The sequence below is a fragment of the Mustela nigripes genome, chromosome 7 (assembly GCF_022355385.1).
Source record: "Mustela nigripes isolate SB6536 chromosome 7, MUSNIG.SB6536, whole genome shotgun sequence".
Classification (NCBI taxonomy): Eukaryota; Metazoa; Chordata; class Mammalia; order Carnivora; family Mustelidae; genus Mustela; species Mustela nigripes.
In genome coordinates this window covers 95,816,012-95,840,913 of record NC_081563.1, presented here as the reverse complement: position 1 = coordinate 95,840,913, position 24,902 = coordinate 95,816,012, and the positions used below count along the sequence as shown (strand labels likewise).

The 24,902-nt window shown below is 37.8% G+C and overlaps 1 protein-coding gene across 5 annotated transcripts in view; it reads right to left on the bottom strand.

The window, feature by feature from the left end:
• Positions 1-24,902, bottom strand: part of RALGAPA2 (Ral GTPase activating protein catalytic subunit alpha 2) — a 319,809-nt gene that overhangs the window by 157,597 nt on the left and 137,310 nt on the right. For all 5 annotated transcript variants that reach the window (XM_059406446.1, XM_059406444.1, XM_059406445.1 and 2 more), the window contains 3 exons: positions 16,510-16,703; positions 15,579-15,677; positions 15,189-15,344 (listed from right to left, as the gene is read on the bottom strand). In XM_059406446.1, the coding sequence (XP_059262429.1) occupies positions 15,189-15,344; positions 15,579-15,677; positions 16,510-16,703 (449 nt within the window). The remainder of the gene's footprint in view (positions 1-15,188; positions 15,345-15,578; positions 15,678-16,509; positions 16,704-24,902) is intronic.

The following is a 24,902-nucleotide window of genomic DNA, read 5'->3' as shown; positions in this document are numbered from 1 at the left end:
ACCATGGCCTGACTATGTAATGACTGTCTTAGTCATGACCCTGATGAACCTCAAATCTAAAACATTACAGTTTCTACAACAGGCTAGTTTAATGAGGTTGATGCAGATGCTCAGAGCAGTTATTAACTCCTAACAATTGGACTTCAGCAAATGAGGGCTTTAGTGAGTTGCTGCTGGCAAGTAATGACAGCAAAAGTGTCGAGGCTGTGCAGACTTCTGTGAGTGCAGAGTATACTCAGATTGCAGGACATGGATGCGGCATTCTAAAATGGGACCAAACCTGGCGGCCCAAGTTCGGGGACAGTAGACACAGAAAGGCATTTGTAATAAGGGCTAGGAAGCAGGGTGGATGGGGTGGGCCAGGAGGATACTCAAATGTGTTTTTTTCTAAGGCAGCCAGCTCAAGCCTCTCCACTGGCTCTTCCACGAACTCCTCCACAGCCTTTATGACATTCTGGAGCAGAAGCAAAGGCAAAGAGTCACTGGCATCACAGACTACAGGACTGTTAGAAATGTACTTATGGAGTGAGCATAATCATGCAAGTATTATCATTAAGGTAGGAATTACTGCAATGAGAGAAACATGCACTCATATAATTAATATGGGTACTACAGCAAAAGGCAGCCATTCTGCTCCCAGGTATGGTGTTCATTCTGCTTCAGGAATAAGTCAGCTGGATATATATTCTTCTTAGAATACTAAAAAGAAATTCTTGGATGAAACCATAGACTTAATATACTCAAATGCTGCCTAATGCCAAGGCTGCAAGGTACAGTGAGGTTCAGTCAACATTGCCTACGATGCCAAGTGGAATACACAAGTCACTCTCATGCTGGAATCCAGGTTAGGATCTGACTGCATACTTGTATTACCTTAGAATGAAGTAAAGAAATGTAGTAAGGGAAACATCTTTCTACTGAATTTGGGTAACAAGGATATTTAATGTGTTCCTTTGGAACTTTGAAAACCTAGAGAAGAAAGATCTAAGAGATCATCATTCAATTTTTTCATTTACACATATAGAATAGGAGATCGACAACGGCCAGAAACTGTCCCAAGGTCTGCACACAAACCAAAGCATGCTCCTCCTCCTTTGGAAGATAAAGTGTTAATGCAGGGTCAGTGAAGCACCATTTGACTTTGGTGAATAGCGGGCCTCACATGTAAAGCCAGAGCATCATTCTAAGGACATTACTTAGCTCTTTCATCCCTTCACTCTGCCTAATAATCATTTATAAATGCAAATAATACTTTTTTAGAACTATACTTCCAAGTAAAGTCAATAAATGCTCTGGCTTAAAAATGTGCTTCCAAAATATATACATATCACTCTCATAGAAATATTATCTATCAAATGAAAAACTGGGTCATAAAATGCTATCTTCAAAATAGAAATGAGCCTCCCACCAAAATATTCTTAGGAAACTGGGACAAAAATTGCACATGCACACGTGTGTGTGTATGTCCTGGTGCACACACATACACACATGCACATGCCTGAGGCAGAGGCACTGTGTGTGTAGAGGTGGTAGTTAGAAAGATTCTATGGAAAAACACCAAGAAATCTCCTAGGAACCCAATAAGAAATGAGGATTCTTGTTTTTCCCTCAAATGAATACTAGAAAACCCACATCATTTGTGTCTTCTGTGTTTTAATATTGCTAAAAGACTTAGAGCTTCTGATGTTGTTAAAGATCAGTGTCCGGTGCATTTAAAAGTGTTTCCTTCTCCCTTACTGAGATTGGGAAGCCTGGTTCTCAGGTGTGGATGAAGGTGAGTCTTCTTGGTGGAATGGGTTCTCCGGGCTCTTTGCTAGCCCATGACCAAGAACAGGTTAAAGAGGAAACGCTCTTCCTTTTTGAGCCCCCCATGTCCTATCATGTGTTTTCACACAGGAGAAGAAATAGGCTTTGGAATATGATTATTATATACTCTTTTTATTCTAGGATAACCTAAGATACATGTACTCTAGTTTGTTTCCTTGTACGTAAAATAACTCCACCTGAGTGTGGGAGCAAAATCAAAGCTACCCATATTTTGTGTTCTGTCAAAAAAAAAAAAAAAAAAAAAAGGAGGGTGGGGAGAGAAAGAGGAGCAATGTGCTGGTCATCCAATTCTGGGACTCTACAAACCCATCCTACCAACATGGAGGTCTGGACACGATATGTGGAGCATCCCAACAGGGAACATTTTTAGTTTCATCTTGAGCAAAAGACTTATATTGTCTTCTTTATATTTTATAATGAAATATGTGTTTGGACAATGAGCTCCCAAGAACGGCTTAAGTCTGAGAGAAAATTCCCAAAGGGAGCTAGCTATCTCAACCCACTGCTCAGGCTAGAACCACTAAGAAAGCAGCAGTTTTGGCAAAACTGAGACATCCCCTAGCCTGCTTGTTCCACTGATGGAGAGCCCAGTGGATGTGAATCCCACCACAGGAGGAAGGAAAGAGGTAAAGGCAAGGAATTAGACCATCTAGAATAATTAAACCACCTTTAACTGGTCAAATGACTTGCTGCTTCAAGTCTAGGAACAGGTGTTTAACATTTTGGCTTCTGATTTACACATAATAAAATTTATTTGGGGGACTTAAAAAGTACTTCCTTTAAACAAAGTTGCTTTCAGGCAGATGTTGGAGCGAAGGAGGAAGAAGGAAGAGGATGGATTTGGACACAAGACTCCTGAAAGATACCACTACTTTGATCTCTGATCTTGGGCAAGTACTTTGTCTCCTGAGCATCAATTTCATCTGTAAAAATGCAACCTACCCCACATTGCTCTTACAAAGGGTGACAGAGACTGATTGGTAAGCATTTTGTAAATTCTAAAGCCTCATACATCATTGTTTGTATTAAATTATGGCAGCGTTTTTAATTATGATCTTATTAAAATATTAATTTTTCTAGGGCTAACTGAAAAAGAAGACTTGAAACAGATTTCATTTCAAATCCACTCACTGGGGCGCCAGGGTGGCTCAGTCAGTTAAGCATCCCGTTCTTTTTGGCTCAGTTCATGATCTCAAGGTTGTGAGACTGAGCTTCATGTTAGGCTCCATGCTGGACATGGAGCCTGTTTAAGATTCTCTTTCTCCCTCTGCCCCTCTCCTGCTCATGCTCTCACTCTCTAAAAAATATACACAAATATAATAACAGTAATAAAATAAAGTCCTTTTGTTTAAAAATAATCCACTCATTTAAAAGGAGTCCAAAATGAGAGCCACATCATTTTGTCTTCTACAAAATTTTGTCTTCTACAAAAACATTTTGTCTTCTACAAAAACATTTCACAATAAATTGACAAAGTTCTTAAGTGCTAACTTGGTTGTAGGTACCATGTCAGCTGCTGTGAGGGGACTGAGGCAGAATAAAGCATGGCCCTTGCCCTCCAGCAATGACCCCTCAGGGGTGGGGGACACCTCTACATAGCTGAGAGTGAGGGCAAGACAAGAGCACAGGGCTCCTCCAGGGGCACAGCCATGAGGACCCAAGGGAGAGAAGCAGATAGGTGACACAAAGGCCCTGAGTCTTAACAAAAGAACCATGCTGCACACATTCAATGCAAGACTCCAGTATTGGGGGCGGGGGGAAGGTAGGTATTTTATTTTGTCTTACTATTAAAAGGTTCTCCTCTTCTAAAATTTCTCTAGCCACTAAAGAATATTTTTCCATGGAAGAACAAAAGAAAAACTGTTGTTTATTGTTTCTTCAGAAAACAATGTTCTCTCTAAAATGTGTTCCAGTAAATAGCATTAATAGCTGAACAGTCTGCAATTACCACACTCCCACTTATTGTTATGTATTAAAAAGGAATCAAGAGACAAAAAGAGATTATTCTCCACAAGGAGAGCACTTTCTCACAGAAACAAAACTTGCAATTTAGAATGCTTTTCTTGATGTTATTTCCTTGTATCCAAACCTATCCTTTATGGATTATAAACCACAGTCATGATTTAAAATCTCTTATATTCAAAAACCAATCCTTCCCACATAGGAGTTAAGGTATCCCCTTCCCCAAGTACAATTCAGTATTTGCAATGCTTCCACATGCCACCTCTCAGCCTCTCAGTTCTTCTCTGCCTAAAGAAAAAAAATAAATTTTCTTAAAATCTTCATAGAATTCTAAAGGGTTAGAGAAGTTCTTGTAGGTCAACAAGCCATTTTCCAAACAACGGGAATATCTTCTGCAGCAATCCAAGTAGCACTTACTGAAAGCCTAACTGCCCTCATTTTTCCAGGGCCCCAAAGACAGCCATTACAACTCCATTTCACAGAACAAGCAGTTCAGGCCAGAGGCAGCTATGTGGTCACTGACTCAAGATGCACACAGCAACTCCAGTGAAGATCAGGGTTCAAGGTCCCGAGTGAATGGCCCTGTTGCCCAGGCCACCAGGAGGTGGCCAGACCAGCAGGCCGTTGTGGACAGACATGACAGAGCAGGAGAGGCTTACAAACCCCTGATCAATCACCAGCCATGTCTGAACTGGACACCTGGCTAGAATGCGCTCCTGGTGGTGAGCTGGAGTCTACCAACAGTCCCTGCTCAGGAGGTAAGACAGCCTGATCTCTCTCTCCTCATAGACAGGGCTCCAGATATTTGAAGGAAGCAATGATCTGTGCCCATGTGCCAACTCCTCACCATGCAAGCTGTTCTCTCGCCATCCTTTCTCATCTCAGCCACTTGGCAGTGTGCACTACAGCGTGCAGCAGGGAGAACAGTCCCCCAGAACCCCTCCCCGCTGCCACACACACTTGCAGTGCCTCAGGCTCTGGGGCTGCAGGCCACACCACTCATTCAGATTCAGCTTCTGTACAAAATGCACCTTAGGTATTTGTCATGTTAACTCTGAATTAATGTAATCACTCCATGTTGGGAGTTCTAAAATTGTTTTTCTTTTTAAAAAATAAATTGGACCATATGAAATTGAATCCCCCCTTTTTGAAGAAGAGCTCCCTGCTAGCAATTTTCATAATGTTTGGCCTCAAACATTTGCCTCTCTTTAATCTCCCTGGTTAAATTTTTGTGGGGTTTAATTTCCTTGGTTAAGTTGAGAAAGCTAGTCTTTCATACTTGTTTTGATTGCTGGGTTCAGTCATTTAATTTACATCGCCCGGATCTTCTCCTAGTCTTGGTGTCATCTACATAGGTGCTACTATTCAAGGGCAGGGTCCCCCAACCACAGCACTACTGACACTGGACTGTAAATTCTTTGCTGTGGTCCGGTATGTTGTAGGATGTGTAACGACAACCCTGGGCTCTGCCCACTATATGCCCTTTCTCCAGTGACAACCAAGTATCTTTGGACATTGCCCAGTGCCCCTAGAGGGGAGGGTGTGGCAACCTCCCCTGCCATCCCAGGAATCAATATTCTAGGGTAATGAATGATGGCTAGATCACCACTATAGAAAGCAGAAAGTTCGGGCGCCTCGGGGGCTTAGTGGGTTGGGCCGCTGCTTTCGGCTCGGGTCATGATCTCAGAGTCCTGGGATGGAGTCCCGCATCGGGCTCTCTGCTCAGCAGGGAGCCTGCTTCCCTCTCTCTCTCTGCTCGCCTCTCTCTCCGTCTACTTGTAATCTCTCTCTGTCAAATAAATAAATAAAATCTTTAAAAAAAAAAAAAAGAAAAAAAGAAAGCAGAAAGTTCATGTCAGCTCTGAAATTGATCACTAGAGCCACAGTCTCAACCAGAATGGTTTGGCTCAGGTACTTTGTTTATCTGTTCTTCACCATGATGCCACATGGATTTGAGAAGGGCTTCCTCTTTTTTTTCTCCTATTTATACTCCTATAAATCAACATATTTATTGAGTGCCTACTCTGCCTGGGAAAAGACATGATGGACTCCAGTGAGTCTATTAAGGAAGATTCTGGTGACATGGGCCTTCTTAGAAGCCACTGTAGGATTTCCTTCCAAAGAGAGACCTCGGGACACAAAAGAACATTTTTTTCTAGTGGAAGATGTAGGTCAGCTTATACACTTTACCATATGGTAACAGTTTAGTAAGGACAAAATCTTTCATACACTCACATACACTGAGTTGCTATTATATTTCATTTTTATGCTTTATTTCATGTAGCATATGCTTATTAAAGATGTATGGCTAAATTTGTAATTAAATTCATAATTCAGACTCTTCACTGACAGTGTTTATTTAAAAGAAAGTCTTTATAGCTTTAACTCCAAAAAGGAAAATCAAACAAGACTCAAGTTTCTGGCCTCAGGTAAACCTCTCCCTCGCCAGGTCAGCCTCCCCTGCTATTATCTTACACTTTCTAAAGCTGTGAAACAAGTTCACTGCACATGTGTTAAACCTCCTAACTGAAATCTCTACCATCTGTTACCTTCTACATATTTCTACTTTCCTTATTTAGGTGTTTGAGGGGTAAGTGGGCTTGGTCTATAGCTTAATGAAAATAATTATTGGTTTCTCAGCCATATAAGAAAAAAAAAACCCTCCAGGTATGATTTTGGTGTGGTCATCTGTCTCAAGTCTCTATCTATGGTCATTAATAGTTAAGCAAAGGTATAATAAAATTTTCTTTGGTAAAACTTGACTAACCTTTGGTTTGTACATTCTCATGAAACCTTATGGGAAACACTCAGAAACCACCGGATACTACCTGGTGGTAGAACACGAACCATGTGATAAGTTCTACATTTCATCACTCTGAATTTGTACAGTAAGGACACAGTGAGAATTATTAGTTTATCAATACACATTAGGACAGGGTTCATATATACCACTCATCCTTGAAAGCATTAGTCTTCCATCAAACCTAAGTCAAACTTGTAAGTTTTTTTATTTATTGCTATAGGAGAACTTTACATTCAACAAAATCCCACTAATTTAAAAAAAAAAAGTAAATTCACACACAAATAATATTTTTAGAAAAATAAAGATTTTTTAAAGTTTCAAAGTACTTAAAAAAAAATAGTAACAAAACTGGCTAACAAAAAATAAGATAGCAGAGACCTTTAGAAATCTAGTTTAATAACTGTAAAAAATTCACAGTTCGGATGTCAACTGTTCAAAATTCAACAGGGTTAGACATAATGTTCTCTTAAGTGGAGAAGAAATGTACCTGGAAACCTTTCCAACACATTTCAACTTCCTAACAGTTAAGAATTCTTTAGGGACACCTCTCAGTGTATCCTCCATACACCTGCTTTGCCTGCCCCTGTGTTACCATGCCCACAATAAAGAGAGAGGTTCCAGCCTATCTAGCCTCCCACCTTTTCTCAAATCCCCATCTTGCCTCTCTGAATTGACTTCTGCTTTGAGAGATAATGGGAATACTGCCAGTAGGCTCTATCTTCTCAGGGCACTTACACATAGCACTATACCCAATCTGTCCAAAATACTCCTCACACACACAATCACACGAAGTACACAAAACCTATATACACATGCACAGAAATATTCATATATGCACATATAAATAAATGAATTTATGCATATAAACTCCACTTGCATTTCAGTCCTTGTTAGGCCCCCATTACCTTGCCCCTGGATTGTTTCAACAATTCCCTCTCTGTGCTTATTGCCCTCATTCCTTCCTGATTATAACCTACCCCATATAACTTGGTTTAAGTTTCTTTTATTTATTTATTTATTTGACAGACAGATCACAAGTAGGCAGAGAGGCAGGAAGAGAGAGAGGAGGAAGCAGGCTCCCTGCTGAGCAGAGAGCCCAATGTGGGGCTCGATCCCAGGACCCTGAGATCATGACCTGAGCCGAAGGCAGAGGCTTTAACCCACTCAGCCACCCAGGTGCCCCAAAAAGTATGCTGGTTTAAGCTTCTTAAAAATGCTTTTTGACAATGTTGAGTGCTGTGTTCCAAGACGTTCAATGGCTCCCCATTAGTCATGAGATAAAAACAATGCTGAATCAGGTTCCCTACAGTGCTGCCTAGATTCATGTCTGCACATTATTTTCAGGCACATATTTAGAACTAATACATACCACTCAGTTACTGTTCCTTGAACATGGATGGCCTGAGAAGGTCTATATCACTGACATGTGAAATTCTAACCTGCTTCTTGTCCGACTATTTAAATCCTATTCATCCTAGAAAGTTCTGCTCAAATCAGTTCCAACTCCTCTGTGAGCTGTTTTCAAACTCAACTAAAAAGGTATTCAACCCAGTGCAATCCTCTAAGGTGTGTACCAGTTATTTGGCTCTTTGCACAAGGTGATAGATACCGTATCTACTCATGCGTATCATGATGTTACATATGCCTTCAGAACCCGACAGGTTGTTACAATGGTGAGGAAAAATACTGAATATGAAAAGATTATTTAACCTTTTTCTATATTTATGAATTAACAATGTGACCCTAATAATAAGTGCTTAAAAATAGATTAGATGATCCAAGAAGGCTCAATGGGAAAGGACGTAGAGGTCCTCTGGTCCAACCCATTCATTGGTCTCTTGTGCTCAGGCAAATGAAGCTGTTAAGTTAGCCTTCTAGAGTTCCTCTACTGATACACATCAAGGCTATTATTTAATCCTCTAAACATCAATTAGACCATTAAATTTATAAATATGCACTTTATCCTGCTGGTAGCACTGAATCAAAATCCCATGAATTTAAACCTTGGTAATAATCACTTGCTGTGGGCGCCTGGGTGGCTCAGTGGGTTAAGCCACTGCCTTCGGCTCAGGTCATGATCTCAGGGTCCTGGGATCGAGTCCCGTATCAGGCTCTCTGCTCAGCCGGGAGCCTACTTCCCTCTCATTCTCTCTGCCTGCCTCTCCGTCTACTTGTGATTTCTCTCTGTCAAGTAAATAAATAAAATCTTAAAAAAAAAAATAATAATCACTTGCTGTACAGAACAAGCACTTTAGAGATACATTAGAATTACTTCCTTGGACATGAGATAAAACAAGGTCCCTAATTTGCCATCTTAATTCTGCACTTTTCCTGAAAATGAATACTCGTTTATGTTTAGCCTTAAATATATTTATAAACTTATGTGTACTGAACCCATAGTTTTAGTTATAAGTCTGAATTTTCAACAAAGAACAATTCTTTGTCTGAGAAAAAGGTGATGCAATTATTACATATCACTGCATGATACAGGCTGTCTGGGGTTATTAAAAGAGTCAGGTATGACCAATTTACAAGTATCACCCCTGCACCTTGCTTTCATAGCTCACTGCTGAGTCTTATGCTCGCTGAGGGGTCTCTTGGGATCTTTTTACAAACGACTGTTTATTATTATATTATTCCATCATATACCTCATGAGAGGAGGTTGTAACATCCGTTAAGAAAATCATGAGCTATTTTGACTTCTAAGAACATTACTCTATATATGTTGTTTAAAATTATGTATTAACATTGGTGTAGCAAAAAGTTCACTAAAATATGAAGTCAAATGAAAGCAAAAGTTTCCTAAAACAAGTTAAATATTCTTGGCTACAAAACAAGTGGCTAAAATTAAAGGGGGAAAAAAAGAAATGCTACAAGTGCATTTAGTGACTGAAATATGAACCACATTGATCATGTATCGCCAGCACCCAGCGTGGTACATTGTAGAGTAGCCACTGTCTGAGCCAGGTTCTTACTTGCAGGCAATAGAATCCACCCTGTGGGGATGAAGACGAAAGGGATTTATATTGGGGCATGAGATGGCTTATAGAGTTTCTAGAAGTGTCAGCGAACCAAGCATGAACCCTCCACAGCCAGGAACAAGGTGGCAAGCATACTCGTCCAGCCATCTTCCAGAGTGATTCCAGCAGAGATGCTGCCGCCTGCTCTGGTCACAGTAATGCAGGTTCCAGAGTAGAACCTCCTCATGACAGCTGCCGCCCACCACTCCCTATGCATACTTTTCCAGCTCTGCCACCTCCGTGCCTCTGCTGGATGGGACCTGGGTGGATGTCAACCCAGCTGCAAGGAGCTGGGACACATACAGTTCAGCTTTTTAGCTTCCATCATAGAGAAGGCACGGCGAGCCGGGTGAAGAATGGCTAGAAAGTGAGTCAGTGGCAGGAGACACACAAAAAATGTTTATGAATCACAAGTGGATTAAATAAACATTTTAGTGAAGTTTTACCTACAGCATGGGGAGTGGGTATTTCTCCACGTGTTCTGAAATTTCACAATGCCTAATTCTATCTTTCAGTAAAACCATTACGTTCAAAAGTAAGAAAATATATGGGGAAAGAAAAACATTAACATCTTAACATATCAGAAAATAAAATACACCCAGTTACTAAAGCTGCTGTTCTTTTCCTCATACTCTTTAGTATCATTACAAGGGCTCACTTTACTGAGGGTTGGTGTGTCCAGGCTCTGAGGTGACTGCATTACATATTTTACCTTCTCAAAGTCTTCAAACAACTATTGGAGGTAAGAACCCTAATTTCCTGCATTTTACATATAGGGGGAGGAAGTCATAGTGAGGTCAAATGACTTGGCTAATAAGAGGAACAGCCAAGACTAGAACGCAGACAGGCTGTCTTAAAGCCCATGCACTTAACTATTACACTTTTTAATCATACTGCATTACACTTAGTCCATGACTTTATACTGTGATGATTCTAATTTGTCACTTGACAGTTACCTCCAGGCTAAACAACATATATTTCTCCACCTGAGAGAGGCCTCATGCTTTTTTGCTTGTGTTACAAAATTACAGATGAAAATGACAAAGACTTATATATCCCAAAGTTTCTAGATGCAAATTTGCAACAATAATTTTACATTAATGTAAGCTTTGCCTTTAAAAGAGACTTTAATTTTAACTTTGATGTGTAACAAACTGCATTAAGACATTAAATCTGTAAGTCATTGTTAAAAAAACAGTTCACTTACTTTAAGCAAAGAAAACGTTCCAGTCTTTGATATATGCTCTTAAAAACATGAAAATAAAATTCCTTTCCTCAACTGTCCTTTTCCATTTCACACATATTGATCTTTCCATATGTTTTAAATAATGATGAAATTAATAGGAACTGCTTTCAATAAACCCAAATCACGGTGCTTTTCAAGTCCAAATATTTTGGGGAAGACTGAGGTGAAAAAGCTGCCTAAGCATTAGGAAAAACTAAGAACAACCAGGAACAGCTTTAGAAGGGCAGCTGGAAGATGGTGAGAAGCTGGGAAGGCAGCTATGGAAAGCTATCTGGGGCTGGAGATGGGAAGGCACTCCAGTCCGGAAGGGTTTGAGGAGAGGGGGCCAAGGCTTGAGCCTAGGTCAAACAAGATGGAAAGAGAAACAGAATCAAGGACTGGACTGCTTGACCAGCCTGTTGGCTATGGATCAAGGGGAAAGACATACCCTGTTGGAATAAGCCAAGCCTTGCCTGTAAATTCTATCAGCCTTTTGAATATGTGGCATTGGGCAAAAGTTCTCAATATTTTTTGAACTTTTGCTATTTAAACAATGGGTCATGATATTAATCTAAATGAATTGCAGAGAAAAATCAGTAGGACAACGTCATGCAGGTGCCAGTACAGAATCTGGCGCTGTGTGTGTGTGGGTGCTAGGGAACTGAAGACCCTCTTTTCCACCCTCACCAGCCAACCAGACATGAAGCAGCTGGGCAGAGTGGAAGCTAACTGGAAGACCCATCATAGGCAGGCTGAGCAATCAGTTCCTCATGTCACCCCAAATTTTATTCATAATGTAGAGTTATTTTGAAAGTCCTTATGATCCTACATATTTTCTAAACAAGTAACAGTAGCAATATTTTTTTTAAATAATTCAGAATGTAGGAGAAGTTTAGTTATTTCAAAGCATTTTCTCAATCATGCTAATAAACCATAAACTCAAACCGCACAGGTAGTTGGGAAAATACTAGTTGGTAAAGTCATTATTTTAGATAGTAAATTATTCAGTTATTAGAATAGATAAACCTGGCCCAAATAAAAACAGCTGGCTTGGAATGTGCTACATTTTGGCTGTTCAGTCTATGTATCATTATTATATTTTTAAATACAGAAAGGTCTACATTTGTTTCCATAATGAATTGGCTACCATATTAAATGAAACCATGGATTTATCTGATTGTATCACAGAACAGTCTGTGAGACATCTATTTTACAAATAGTTTTTTTTTTTTAATGTCTTCAATTACTAGAAGCGGCCTTACATATGAGAAAAAGATTTTTAACATCTTAAAGCTTATTTCCAATTCAACACTTTATTAGCCACTACTGACATAATTTCGATACTCTCATATTTAGGAAAGCATTTGTAAAATGACTAAGCCACACCATCAGGCTCACAGGGCTCTGGGCCTTGCCTCCCTTTTAAAGGCCAACAGAAGGGAGGGAGCCACACGGTGAGAGTTGTGTAGACAAGTGTTCCACCTAACGGTGAAAGGAGGATATTCACCTTGAATTTTATTTGTAAGACAAAACTAATAAATGTTAGACCATTTAAAACTATTTGCTATTACTTATTTTACTAAGAAATAAGGAAAATTTTTAAAAGGTTCTCCATGCAGGAAAAAAGTCTTTTAGGGGCAGGCTAGTGACTCTTTGAGAGCTTTCACAATTAGGAAACAAGCCCTGAGATGGTACTAGTCACAGGTGCACAGTTGGTCAATAAAAAATTGAATTTAACTGATTTAACTGTATTCTCTACTGTAAGTGTTTTTTTGTATTTTTATAATTAATATAATATCTGCTTCCAGAAGAACATATAAGTTCTGGAAAAACCACCATGATCCATTTAGGCATGTGGACCAAAAGTTAAACTAATTATCAGAGACATTTCTTACTCAAATGAGAAAGTTTCTTTCATTAGAAGGCATTCTGTATAATTTTCTTGTGGAAAAGAAATAAGGCTTATTTAGAGTAATTCTGTTTGGCAGACAGTCAGGGATTCTAAAACATATACCAATAATTGTTAAGTTTATATCAGAACAGCCAGTTCTATTTAACACACATAAAAATTCAAGTGTCTAATGGCTAGACAATAGGCTGATTATAAAACAGAGATTTACATCCCAGTTTTGTCTTAGGAGTCTGGATATTGGGATCACTGCTAGCAATGGACCAACACTTAAGATTTATGTACTCTGCAATGAACTATATTTTTTTTTTTTTTAAGATTTTATTTATTATTTATTTGACAGAGAGAGAAATCACAAGTAGGCGGAGAGTCAGGCAGAGAGAGAGAAGCAGGCTCCCGCTGAGCAAAGAGCCCGATGCGGGGCTCGATCCCAGGACACTGAGATCATGACCTGAGCCGAAGGCAGCGGCTTAATCCACTGAGCCACCCAGGCGCCCCTGCAATGAACTATAAAAGCTCAAACTTAACCAAAACATGGCATATATTAAAATAATTTTAAAATGAAAATAATTTTAAGTATAAAAATCTGAAAACTTCATTTTTCTACACTATAAAATTGTATTTTTTGAAATTATGTTTTGGGTTCTCAAACTCTATTTCACCTCATGTTATTGTTTCATTTCCACTCCAACAGCCTTTAAAATAAAGATGATTTTATTTTTATTTTTATTTTTTGAAAGAGGGTTTTAAATTCATATCTATTTATGTCACTTTCTAGAGAACTCATTCCAGGAATACTAAGTGTTTGCTGCTGACTTCTAACTTGTTTTCATTGAATGAGAAAACTACAGTTGATAATTTCCAACTAAATTTTTTTCCCTATAAAATCTTAGCAAAATACTTCTTTAAAGTACTGTGTTAACTAAACCTTCTGTCACTGAGGGATTTCATTATGATCTGTGAGAGTTCATTCTCTTCCCTATTTATATCCCTCAATCTTCCACACACCCTGTTACATCATTCTGTGAAAGACGATTTCACCTGCAATGATGGCTACAAATATCTGAGCAGAGTACAAACATTTCTGCTTTCACATCTCTATTTCTGCATTTTTTAGGAAATAAATGAGACTGTGGGTCCAAGTCCAGTCTATTATACAGAATGTCCTCTATGCACTGCTGGAATCAGAGCAAATATGACAAAGACAACTCAGTAGGACAGTATGGTTATTAATTTAGATAAAAGCTCCATGATGAAAGCTCATCATCGTATATCAGGGGATGTATCCAAGAGTTTGAAATAGGGCTGAAGGGTCTAGAAGCTTCAGGAAGCATATTGTGAAGCAATAGAGAAAAACTAGGTATTCTGGAGAATGACCTCTTACGTGTATCTCAAGGGTATCAAAAAGGTGTGTCTGTATTATACATTCAGAGAATGAAACAAATACAGAAAGGATGACATCTTGGTAGTTCATGAATGATTCAGGGTCACTGGTAAGTAGGTATAATTTCAAGGGTAAGTCCTGAAACATTCTCCATACCTCTAATTGGTCAAAAAGACCTAGTAACAACATGAAATGCTTTGAAATTTCTTGAATCTTTCCTATTCCTTTCCATTCCCTGTGCTAACATCTTAATTCGCATCATTTTAAAGTTTAACCACGTCCTAATTAATCTGTCTCCAGGCCCAACCGTCCACTCTATCCTATCACTGTCACATTTTCAAATTCATCTTTCAAATTGAGTTCAGAATAATCTCTGTGAAATACAAACCAATCTTATCACTTCCTGGCTTGATATTCATACAGCAAATCACGACTGAGTTCCTGTTCCCCTCCCTGCCCTCTGCCCAGAGGCAGGGCTCTTCCCAACGGAGACAGGCCAGGGACTGGCCACATCCTACCCTGCACACCCACGATCTCCAAGGATGGGCTGTCACTAGTAGCTCCATTGACCTTTTTGTTTCCTTTTTAACCCCTCTTTGGAAGAAATTAAGATAACTCCTCATCTAGAAATGTCAGGACCCCTAATGTATGACTGTGGTCTTGTAAAAAAACACCCTGACTACTAAAACAATACTTTTCAAACAGTTTTAAGTGACCAGAATAATTTTCTTGGAACAATATCTATTGCAGAATCCCAACACCATTTTTTTGGATATGACAACGTAGGCTGAGGCTAGCTCATCTAGCACTATATAAGGCACAGAATAAAGTTCAAATTCGGTTGGCACAATGCAAGGTCAATGGAGAAAAGCAGCAGGGATGTGATGAAAGCTGATTTACAATTTTGAAAAATCAATGTGGTTGCTGTGTATAGATAAGCTGAAACTACTGAGAATTTCTGTGTTTGATGTATTTTCATGAACCCTAATTTAACCTGCAAAAAGTCATATGCACTTTCCACCTTGTGGGCTACCGTGATAGGAGAGTCACAGAATACCTGATCCTCGCTGGTTAATCCCAGGTGCATCACAAGGTAAAAATGCACCAGGAAGTCCGAGTTTGGCAGAACATCCTGGCGTCTGGTCATCATGGCACAGATCAGTCTGTAGGCTTGCAGTTTCCCTTCCTTGTATTCATTTGGCAACATCGTCGCCTGCCAAGGAGATGAGGCTTAAATATTTAATTAACTCCAGATGCAGAGCATTTCAACATTTCATTTACTTCTTAGTATTCCATAAGAGTTTTTTATGGAGATGAGGGATGCAGGGGCTTTAGTAAGATTCAGTTTGTCTTCAAAACGTGCAGTCTTGGGCAATTACATTTTTTAAACTCAATTTCAGAAAGGAAGAGGAAATTGCAATAAAGGAATAAACACATATCCACTTGCCTTAAATAGCCATGATGCAAACATTCTGAGTGGTGGGATCAGGACCGGTGGAGAAGGAGAAGACTGGTTATCTAGGCTTATTGCCAGATTATCCCGTATCTAAGTCACAGAGAGAAGAATTTTAGTAAAGGCCATGCTTAGCTTATCCCAAAAATATTTCAATGTTGTGTAGCCAAATGTAGCCAATGTTCCACAGCCAAAGAGCTGCTTCTCACTAAATTTTTGTACACTGAGTAAAAACCTACAACATTAACAATTTTTTCTTTTACTGAGATCTACTGACATTTTCAATTGTGTTCCACTTATTGGACATGGTTTTAGATTTAATACAAAATTAGGGCTTTGTTTTCCCTTGAGTGTGAATGCTGGGGGAGGTCCTGAACTCTACATGGTAAGGAATGGCTTAACAAGTTATACTGTATAAATATAAATCATTTTTTAAAAACAAAAGTAAAAAACAAAAAACTTAATAACCTAGAAAAATCATACCTTATAAACAAAAACCAGAATGAAAACTGTATGTATTCTAAAATTCTACCTTTGTAAATGTATTTACCCACAAAATAAAACAATATATTTATACTGGTTATCTCTGTGGGATGATGATGTTAATTTTATTCTTATATTTTTCTATATTTTTCAAATTTTGTACAATAAAAATAAAAAGTATCACTTTTATAAAAAAAAAACCACTCAACACCCTACCTTTTAATGTCCTATAGTAATATTCTCTATATGCATTAAATAACTCTTCTGCATTTATAAAATGCCCAAACTGTAAGTTCTTTATTATTTATCCTTTGCCAATCAAACATACTTTGTCTACACACCTAATCTGTGTTCCAGAATACATCAACTGCAACACAGTTTTTATGTTACATGATAAATCAGTTTCCCCCATTAGAATAAAAGTTAATGGAGCAGGACATACCTTTGCTAGTTTGTACCAGAGCTCATAGAGATACCCAAACACTTTGGCATGAATCTTGGGTGACTGGATATTGTTCACATCCCCGAGGATTCCCAAGATTCTTCGCCATAATACAGCAGCAGAGTCTGGGTGCCAACCAGTGAGGTTCCCTCCAGCAATTATACTACAGTCATCGGCAAGGCACTCACTGCTATCTACAGAGAAAAACACATCTGCAAACACAATCTTGATTTCATCACTACAGCTTTTTCTCTTTAATGCATATTAGTCATGCTTGACAATTTATGTATTCAGAGTAAAATAATGCAGATGAAAAGTGTCAGATCGCTGATGATTTGAAAGGATAGAAAAGCTTAATCAATGAAGAAAGGTCAAATGAGTTTGATTCTTCAAACTAAAAGGGCAATAGCCTAGATATGATAAAACAGTTTCTGGAGATCCTGGGACAGGTTTCATAAAGCAGGGGAGGGAGTGGAAGGAGAACCTTCAGGAGGATGGATAGGGAAAAAGGCCATTAAAAATAGGTGACCAGGAAAGGCCTTATTGCTGGGGTGACATCTGTGGTGGCTGTTATTAACTCAGGTTTACTGGGGTATATTTGCTTGCAACAAATTTTATCCTTTTCACATTCAAGTTTTCAGAAGTGTATACAATCAGGTAACTGTTACCACAAACTGCCATGAAAATCGATACAAGGAATAACTTCATCACCCCAGAAGTGCCCCCTTTAGAGTGAGTCCCCTCCCCCACGTTCTTCACCCCTTGCAACCACTGCTGTTTCCTGTCCCTACAGTTTTGCCTTTTCCAGAATGTCATATAAATGGAATCCTACAATATATATCCTTTTACTCTGGGTGCTGTCACATAGCTTAATGCACTTGAGATCCATCCATGCGGTGGTTTCTTCTTATTACAGATGAATATTCCATTTTATGGATGTATCCTACTTTGATTATCCATTCACCTGCTGAAGAATGTTTGGGTAGTTTCCTTTTTTTTTTTTTTAAGATTTTATTTATTTATTTGACAGACAGAGATCACAAGTAGGCAGAGAGAGAGGAGGAAGCAGGCTCCCTGCTGAGCAGAGAGCCCGATGTGGGGCTTGATCCCAGGACCCTGGGATCCTGACCTGAGCCGAAGGCAGAGGCTTTAACCTACTGAGCCACCCAGGCGCCCCTAGTTTCCTCTTTTTAATGATTATAAATAAGGTTACCATAAACATTTGTTTACAGGATTTTATGTGAACGCATGTTTATAATTCTCTTTTTAAAGACCAGAATCACAAAATGGCAGACAGAATTTCTTTGATATTTCTTCCTTTAAGCGGACTATGTCTTAGGGGTGCCTGAGAAAGGGCGTGCCCCTACATATCTCGAAGTGTTTGTTCCCTTACAGTCCACAGTTTGGTTGGGTATAGAATTCTGTGACGTAAGTTCTTTGCTCCAATTTTTTATAGTCTCCTTTGTGATTTTAAAGTCAGCAGCATTCTGATGCTTGAAATTATTTCATGAAGAATTATTAACTCTGCAAAATTTTAGTATCCTCTTTTTTGTACCTAGTGTTCAGAAGCCTTGAGAAGTGCCCTGGTATCTATTTCCAGCCACTGTATTTGCTAGTTCATCGGTGCTTTCAACTATAATACTCATGTGTTGTACTGACTTCCATTGACTTGATTTTATTTCTGCAGCCGTATTTTTAATATCCAAAAGCTCTTTGTTTTCTTTTCATTTTTATACTCTTTATCCTTGTTTCATGGATGCAATATATTCTTACTTCTCTAAAGATATTAATAGCTTTTTAAAATTTTATTTCTTCCCATATTCCCTTTTTTGTTTTATTCTAAATCTTAAAAAATTTTAGTGTTATATTAATTTCAGGGGTACATCATAACAATTCAGTAATTCTATACATGACTCAGTGCTCATCAAGCTTAAGTGCACTCTGAATTCCTTTGCCTGAGGAATGTATGGAACAGACTCTCCTCCCCTTTTTTTCCAGACTCCTTTTAAGATCTGCTCCACCCTACTTCATCCCATATTCTTATATTTGTCTCATAGTTTTCATATTAAACATCCTCTTCAAATGGCTGGGGATCCTTGGCTATCTGTTCATATTTAAGAATGGTCCACAAAGAGTTGACTGGAAGTATAGCGCACAAGTATGATATTTGCTGAGTTTTACCATGTTCTCAGAGAACCTCAGACATATGTATCTTTAGGGGTTTTTTTTCCCCCGAACTCAAATTTTACGAAAAAGACTCTACTGCTCAGAGTATGCAAACTCTTATTTAGTTCCTTGGTTTTCAAGATAGCACCACTACACCCAGCTCAGTATTGGTGACTCTAGGAGAGAAACCTCCCAATTTGTTTGCTTTCCTTCTAGGATTAAATTCTAACTATTTCTTAAACAGACTTAGTCTTCCTGGTTTTAACCCCACCAATTCCTCCTACTTCTATAGCGACCTCTTACAGGCAATTTTCTAACCCTTTTAGGGAACGGGCAATAGCTGTAGTCAGGCTTTCCCTAGTACTGACACAGGATTCGGTATTCTCAGGTCTGCTGATGCCTTAGTCACATTGGTCACTATGTATTTTTTCTTGCCATCCTTGTCCTTGTGGATTTATGTCTAACTTAACATTACACCAATGTCTAATTTAACATCCCCTGCTGCTGACACCCTTATAATACATCTGCTATAATTAATGAACCAATGTTGAAACATTGTGTAAATGTTGAATGTTTCAATGTTGAAACATTTAGGTAAAGTCCATACTTTATATCTCTTTAGTTTTTAACCTAATGTCTTTTTCCACTCATGGCATAAGTAACAGAACAGATGCTGACATTTTACATGTAGATGGTTCCTCAATGAAGCAGCATTTAATTAAAAATGGGGATTTGAGAGATTTCAGAAAATTTCATGTTCACCCTAAAAATACCAACCATTTAGTTTATTTTCTTTTTTATGAGTAAGCTAGCATGCTAGTCTAGTATTGTTCTGTTTCATTATTACTAAATGGTATAGAGCCATTTAAAAATTTTTATTAAAGTGGAAAGTCTCTCAAACAAAATCATATCATCTTTCTCCAAACACACATGATTTTAGCAGAGTTCTATACTTCATATAGAACTTTGCAAATATGCAAAGGATTTTAGCCATGAAATGTTCTGGTAATTGGTAAAGCGGGCCCTTGGAGATTTCACATGGTTGCAATTTTATACAGACTTGGTAAAATGTTGAAGAAACATAGCGGACACTTGCAGATGCATAGCAGAAATTTACAGATGAATTTCTCTTTCAATCTGAAAACTAAACAAAAGGCACAAATCCAAAGGCTTGAATAAAACACCTTCATTCTGGGACCAGAAAAATCAGGCCTCTATTTTGATCAAAAGTGGAGAAGTAGCAAGTTGGCGTTCTGTTGACCACCATTATAGCCTGGCTCTCCTCTTCTTCCTCATCTGCTTTCCAGAATATATTGTTCATTTTAAAGATTTTAGAAGGTGAGTAACCAACCCCATCATAGTCTATCACTGTTATTTTTCTTTATACTATTTCATGTCTTCAAAGTAGATCAAAGCCTAGTGAAAATGCTGAAAGTATGCACAACGGCAGAGAATGCTCACAAACCTTGTTCCTGCGAGAAGAGTTTTGGTGGCAGGTAACAGGGAATGTAATTCACATGCACAACTATTAATAAAAGTACAAGTGGTGAAAAGATTTCCATAACACTTGGAGGCAGGACTTGATAAATACACAAAATGGAAAAGATTTAGAAACTGAATCTTACATACTTTTTATTCTTAAAAAAGGTTAAAATTTAATTGCTCTTTTTAACTGAAAACAAGACAAGACAAAACAAAACAAAACAAATAAACCAGTAGCTTGCAACTTAAAGTTTACTCAGTTATTGATTCAAGTATTTACTGAATGTTTTCTCCTGCAGTGCACCATTCTAGGAGCCAAGAATCTGCTGTGACCACAACCAACAATGTCCCACTCCTAAAGCTTATATTCCAGTGGGGGATACCAAGGAGCCTCCTCCAAATAAACTAAACTGTTTGATACAATATCTTACTGAACAAACCTTATCTTAAAATGTATTGCTGACCTGACAGGAACCTGGAAATTGGAAAGAGCATCAAAGATGGCTTGTACCTTTGGAGTTCATCAAACCCTTGGGATTCTTAAAGTTTTTCTGATAATGAAAAAATTTTAAGTATGCTAAAGTTAAATTTAATGATTGATATTTATCTTACTGATATCGATTGATAATGATTGATAGCTTTTCTTTTTCCATCTTGTTTAAGAAAATCTTCCCTAACTCAAGGTCTTAGACGTGTTTTTAGAAAAATGTTTTCTTCTAACAATTTTAAAACCTTTTCACATTTCAGTATTGTATCCATCTGTGAGCATGGTGTGAGGTAGGAATTCTATTTAATTTTTCTCCGTATGGCTGAATCCTTGTCCACAGGCATTTGTTCAACAATATTTTCTTTCCTTGTCAGAGCTGAAATGCCAAGTCTTTCATACTTCACAATTCCATGCCTGTGTGGATTCAATATGTATTTTATATTCCATTCCATTAGTTTTAGTTATCTATCCTTGTGACTAAAACTTTCTTTAAAAAACTCTTTAACACTTAATCACACAGCTTGTGGCCATCAGAATAAATGTCTTCTGTCTTTTTGGTAAGCTCTTAAATGACTTATTCATCTTTTTACTTCTAATAGCATAAATATCAGTATTTCTAGATTGCAAATTATTGATGAAGTCAATAGCAATACTGCTTCCTAGCTATAAAGTCATAAACATTCCCCCCTACAATCATTACCTGGACATAACAAAATTCATGTATGTATTAGTTGTATTTTATTATTTTCTGTATTCTTGATGCTCTGCCACCTAGGGTTTTCCTGACTAGGAAGAGACTGCCCCTCCCGGGGTTAGCTAACTTCTAGGGATAGCAAATAGTTCCTGTGTCTTTCATATGTAAACCCACCAAAATAACACTCATACTTCCCAATTACCTCCTTTATCTAGTTGCTGCACATCAAAGCCCAAGCACCCTAGGATCAAGAACCAGGCAACCAGTCAATGCTCCAAAAGCAGCTGAATTTATTCAAACTAGCCAATCCTAAATGTGCTTCACCAGCCTTGCCTTGAAACAACAATAAAGGCTGTTGCCTCTGTCTCCTTCTTTCTTTCTCTCTTCCCTCTCCTGACCAACCCTGATGCTTCCCCATGTATCCCCCTCTACCAGCAAGACATACCATGGCCCTCTTTCTATGGACCTATGAGTATAAACTTTTTTCACAACAATCATTTCCATGTCTTCATGTCTCGCCATACTTGATTAAAACAAATTCCCATTTTAAAATGAAGAAAAATAAATTTAGCTGTTATTTTCAGCAAACATGTAATAATGTAAATGAGAAAACAAATACTGTTAGCTTGCCAGGGATGAAGGAATTCAAGATTTTAGAAGCAGTTTATTATCTTAAACATTGATAGGATTGTACGATTATTCAACGAGAAAGAAGAATACACTGAAATTGTTTGATCATTCTCTTTGCATGTCCTAAAGATCAGGCTAACGTGAGTTTTATTTTGCACATTTATGAAGAAATTGTTCTCTGAAGAACATAAAGTTAAATTCAGAACTGTGATAATCCTTAAACCTTATCATATTACAGTTTGTCCTTTTCACAGATGACAAGATGAACTATTGAACTGAGCGTACTGATTCTCTATATTAGTATTTCAAAGAAGAACAAAGTATTTGGAGAAGTTAATCACAACACAGAGTGCATCATATAAAATTACCTTACACAGGTTTATTAAATTGACCTATCCCATGCATACTCTGAAATGGGATCAAAACTAATCTTTCCAAAGGACAGACAAAAGAAGTAGGCACCCAATTTTCTTTCTTTTCAGTAAAAATAATTAAAACTTGTTCTTGTTTAAGTAAATTCAACTTACTGAAAATTCACTATTGCCTTTGACAGTATTACAATGATGATTTCCCTTGGATAATCTGTATATTGGACCCAAAGAAGCCATTTATTCCATAATGTATAAATAATTCTCAAATAGTTAAAAGAGTCTGCAGTTGTAATTTGAACAGTAGTGTAGGAGAAAGGAGTAGACATAGCGCTACCACTGGAGTCAAAACACTTTGGAAGCTAGTTCCAACTTTGGTAATTACTTTCTAGCCAGACAATATGATTTCTCTGTATCTCGGTTTCTCCATTCCTCAAACAGCATTTGTAAGACTTGGCTTGCTTACCACCCAGAATCAGGAAGGATGCCTCAAAATTCTTTGTGAACTGTCAAATCACTTATAAATTTACAGTATTATTATTTAAAATTATTACATATATCTATATATCATTATATACATATAGAATTTTAAATCATTTTTAAAAGAATCAAAAATTTGAGAAGCACAAATTGCTACTCAATAATTTATAAAATTAAGCACAAAATTTTGTCGCTCATTTTCTCACTGACTCTGCAAAGCTTCTACCATTGGCAGTTTGAATATATAAACCAAAGATGTCCACTGTCTCTTAAGGACAACACTGCAATATTTTAAGGCAATGAATGCATTATTCACTTATGGCTAAGTGGTTTGTTCTTCTTTGTTCATGATCTATTCTAAATTAAAATGCACACAGTAAATACACATTAAGATCATATTTCTTGGTCTTACCTATTTCATAGATAAATTATTTTATTCAACAATCTAGGTAAATTTTATAAGGTTTTGATGTTACTCCATCAACAATTTCCAAGAACATCAGAAATTGGTTAAATGTTACAAAATAATTAATGAAAACCGAAGTTTGGTTGGTTAAAAAAAAACTGAGGCAAAATTTTAGCCTTCATTTATAATTTTAAAATGATTTTTAACATTTTAATAACACTTTGTACTCAACTTGTGCTTTCTAGTTTGTTTTTGTCTTCCTAAAAGATAACTGCACATAAGCATGATTATGTGTGTGTGTGTGTGCATGTGGGTGTGAGCACACGTGTGTGTGTATGTGCATGCATGCACATGTGTGTAGCTAAAACTGCAGAGCGCTTCCACGTGCACTGTTCTGTGCACCTGGCTTATGTGTTTTCATATTTATTCCTCCAACAACCCTATAATAGGGACTATCACTATCCACATTTTACAAAAAAGAAACTGACAGAGAGAGTAACTTGCTCAAGGCCACCCAACAATTCACTGGCAAAGCCTGGATGCAGATCCAGAAAGTATGCCTCTGAATCTTAAAAATATAATACTCAGGAGAAAAGTAGCAAATACGATCCATATACACAATGGAGTATGAGGCCTCCAACAGAAAGGATGAATACTAAACTTTTGTATCAATATGGGCGGGACTGGAGGAGATTATGCTGAGTGAAAGAAGTCAAGCAGAGAGAGTCAATTATCATATGGTTTCACCTACTTGTGGAGCATAAGGAATTACATGGAGGACATTGGGAGATGGAGAGAAGTGAGTTGGGGGAAATCGGAGGGGGAGACAAACCATGAGAGATTGTGGACTCTGAGAAACAAACTGAGGGTTTTGGAGGGAAGGGGGGTGAGAGGCTGGGTGAGCCTTGTGGGGGGTATTATGAAGGGCACATATTGCATGGAGCACTGGGTGTGGTGCATAAACAATGAATTTTGGAACACTGAAAAGAAATAAAATAAAATGGGGAAAAAAAGAATACAATCACACTATGAATCTATAGTAAACACATTAGCTTGGGTGATGTAAGCGGAAAGGGACTGAGGATAAAAGATGAAAGATCAAAGTAAAATAAAAGGGGCTATGTGGACCAATGAACATGTGCTGTGAACTGAAAAACAGTATTATCTTGATGTTGTGCATTAGGGTTCTAAAAATTGAATAATAATAAAGCCAAATGGAATTGAAGTACATTTGAATTAAAAAAAAAAACACAGAATATATTATTTTTTAGAAGTCTAAAATCTAAATTACATGATATATGGTTTAAGGATACAGATATATGTGGTTAAACGATAAATCAAGGGAATTATTACTGAATAAATTAGGGTGACCAGATGACAAAAGAAGTGAAGAGACCTGAGAAGGGCCTAGAGAGAACTGGTGTGGGAGCCATTCTATTTCTTAAGTTGGGTAGTAAGCTCATTGGTGATCATTTTATTACTATGGCCCATTTATTACTTACATACCGGTCACAGCATTTTATTGTAAAAATTAAAGAAAATTTTAATCTATAAGCTGTTCAGACTCTTTGACTTATTCTGGATTTGTGATATGTGTTAGTTGGATAAATCACTCTTCTCTGTTTCCAAAGTCAAGCAAATTTGGTCATGGAAGGCAAAGGCTTGGCATGAATATCACTC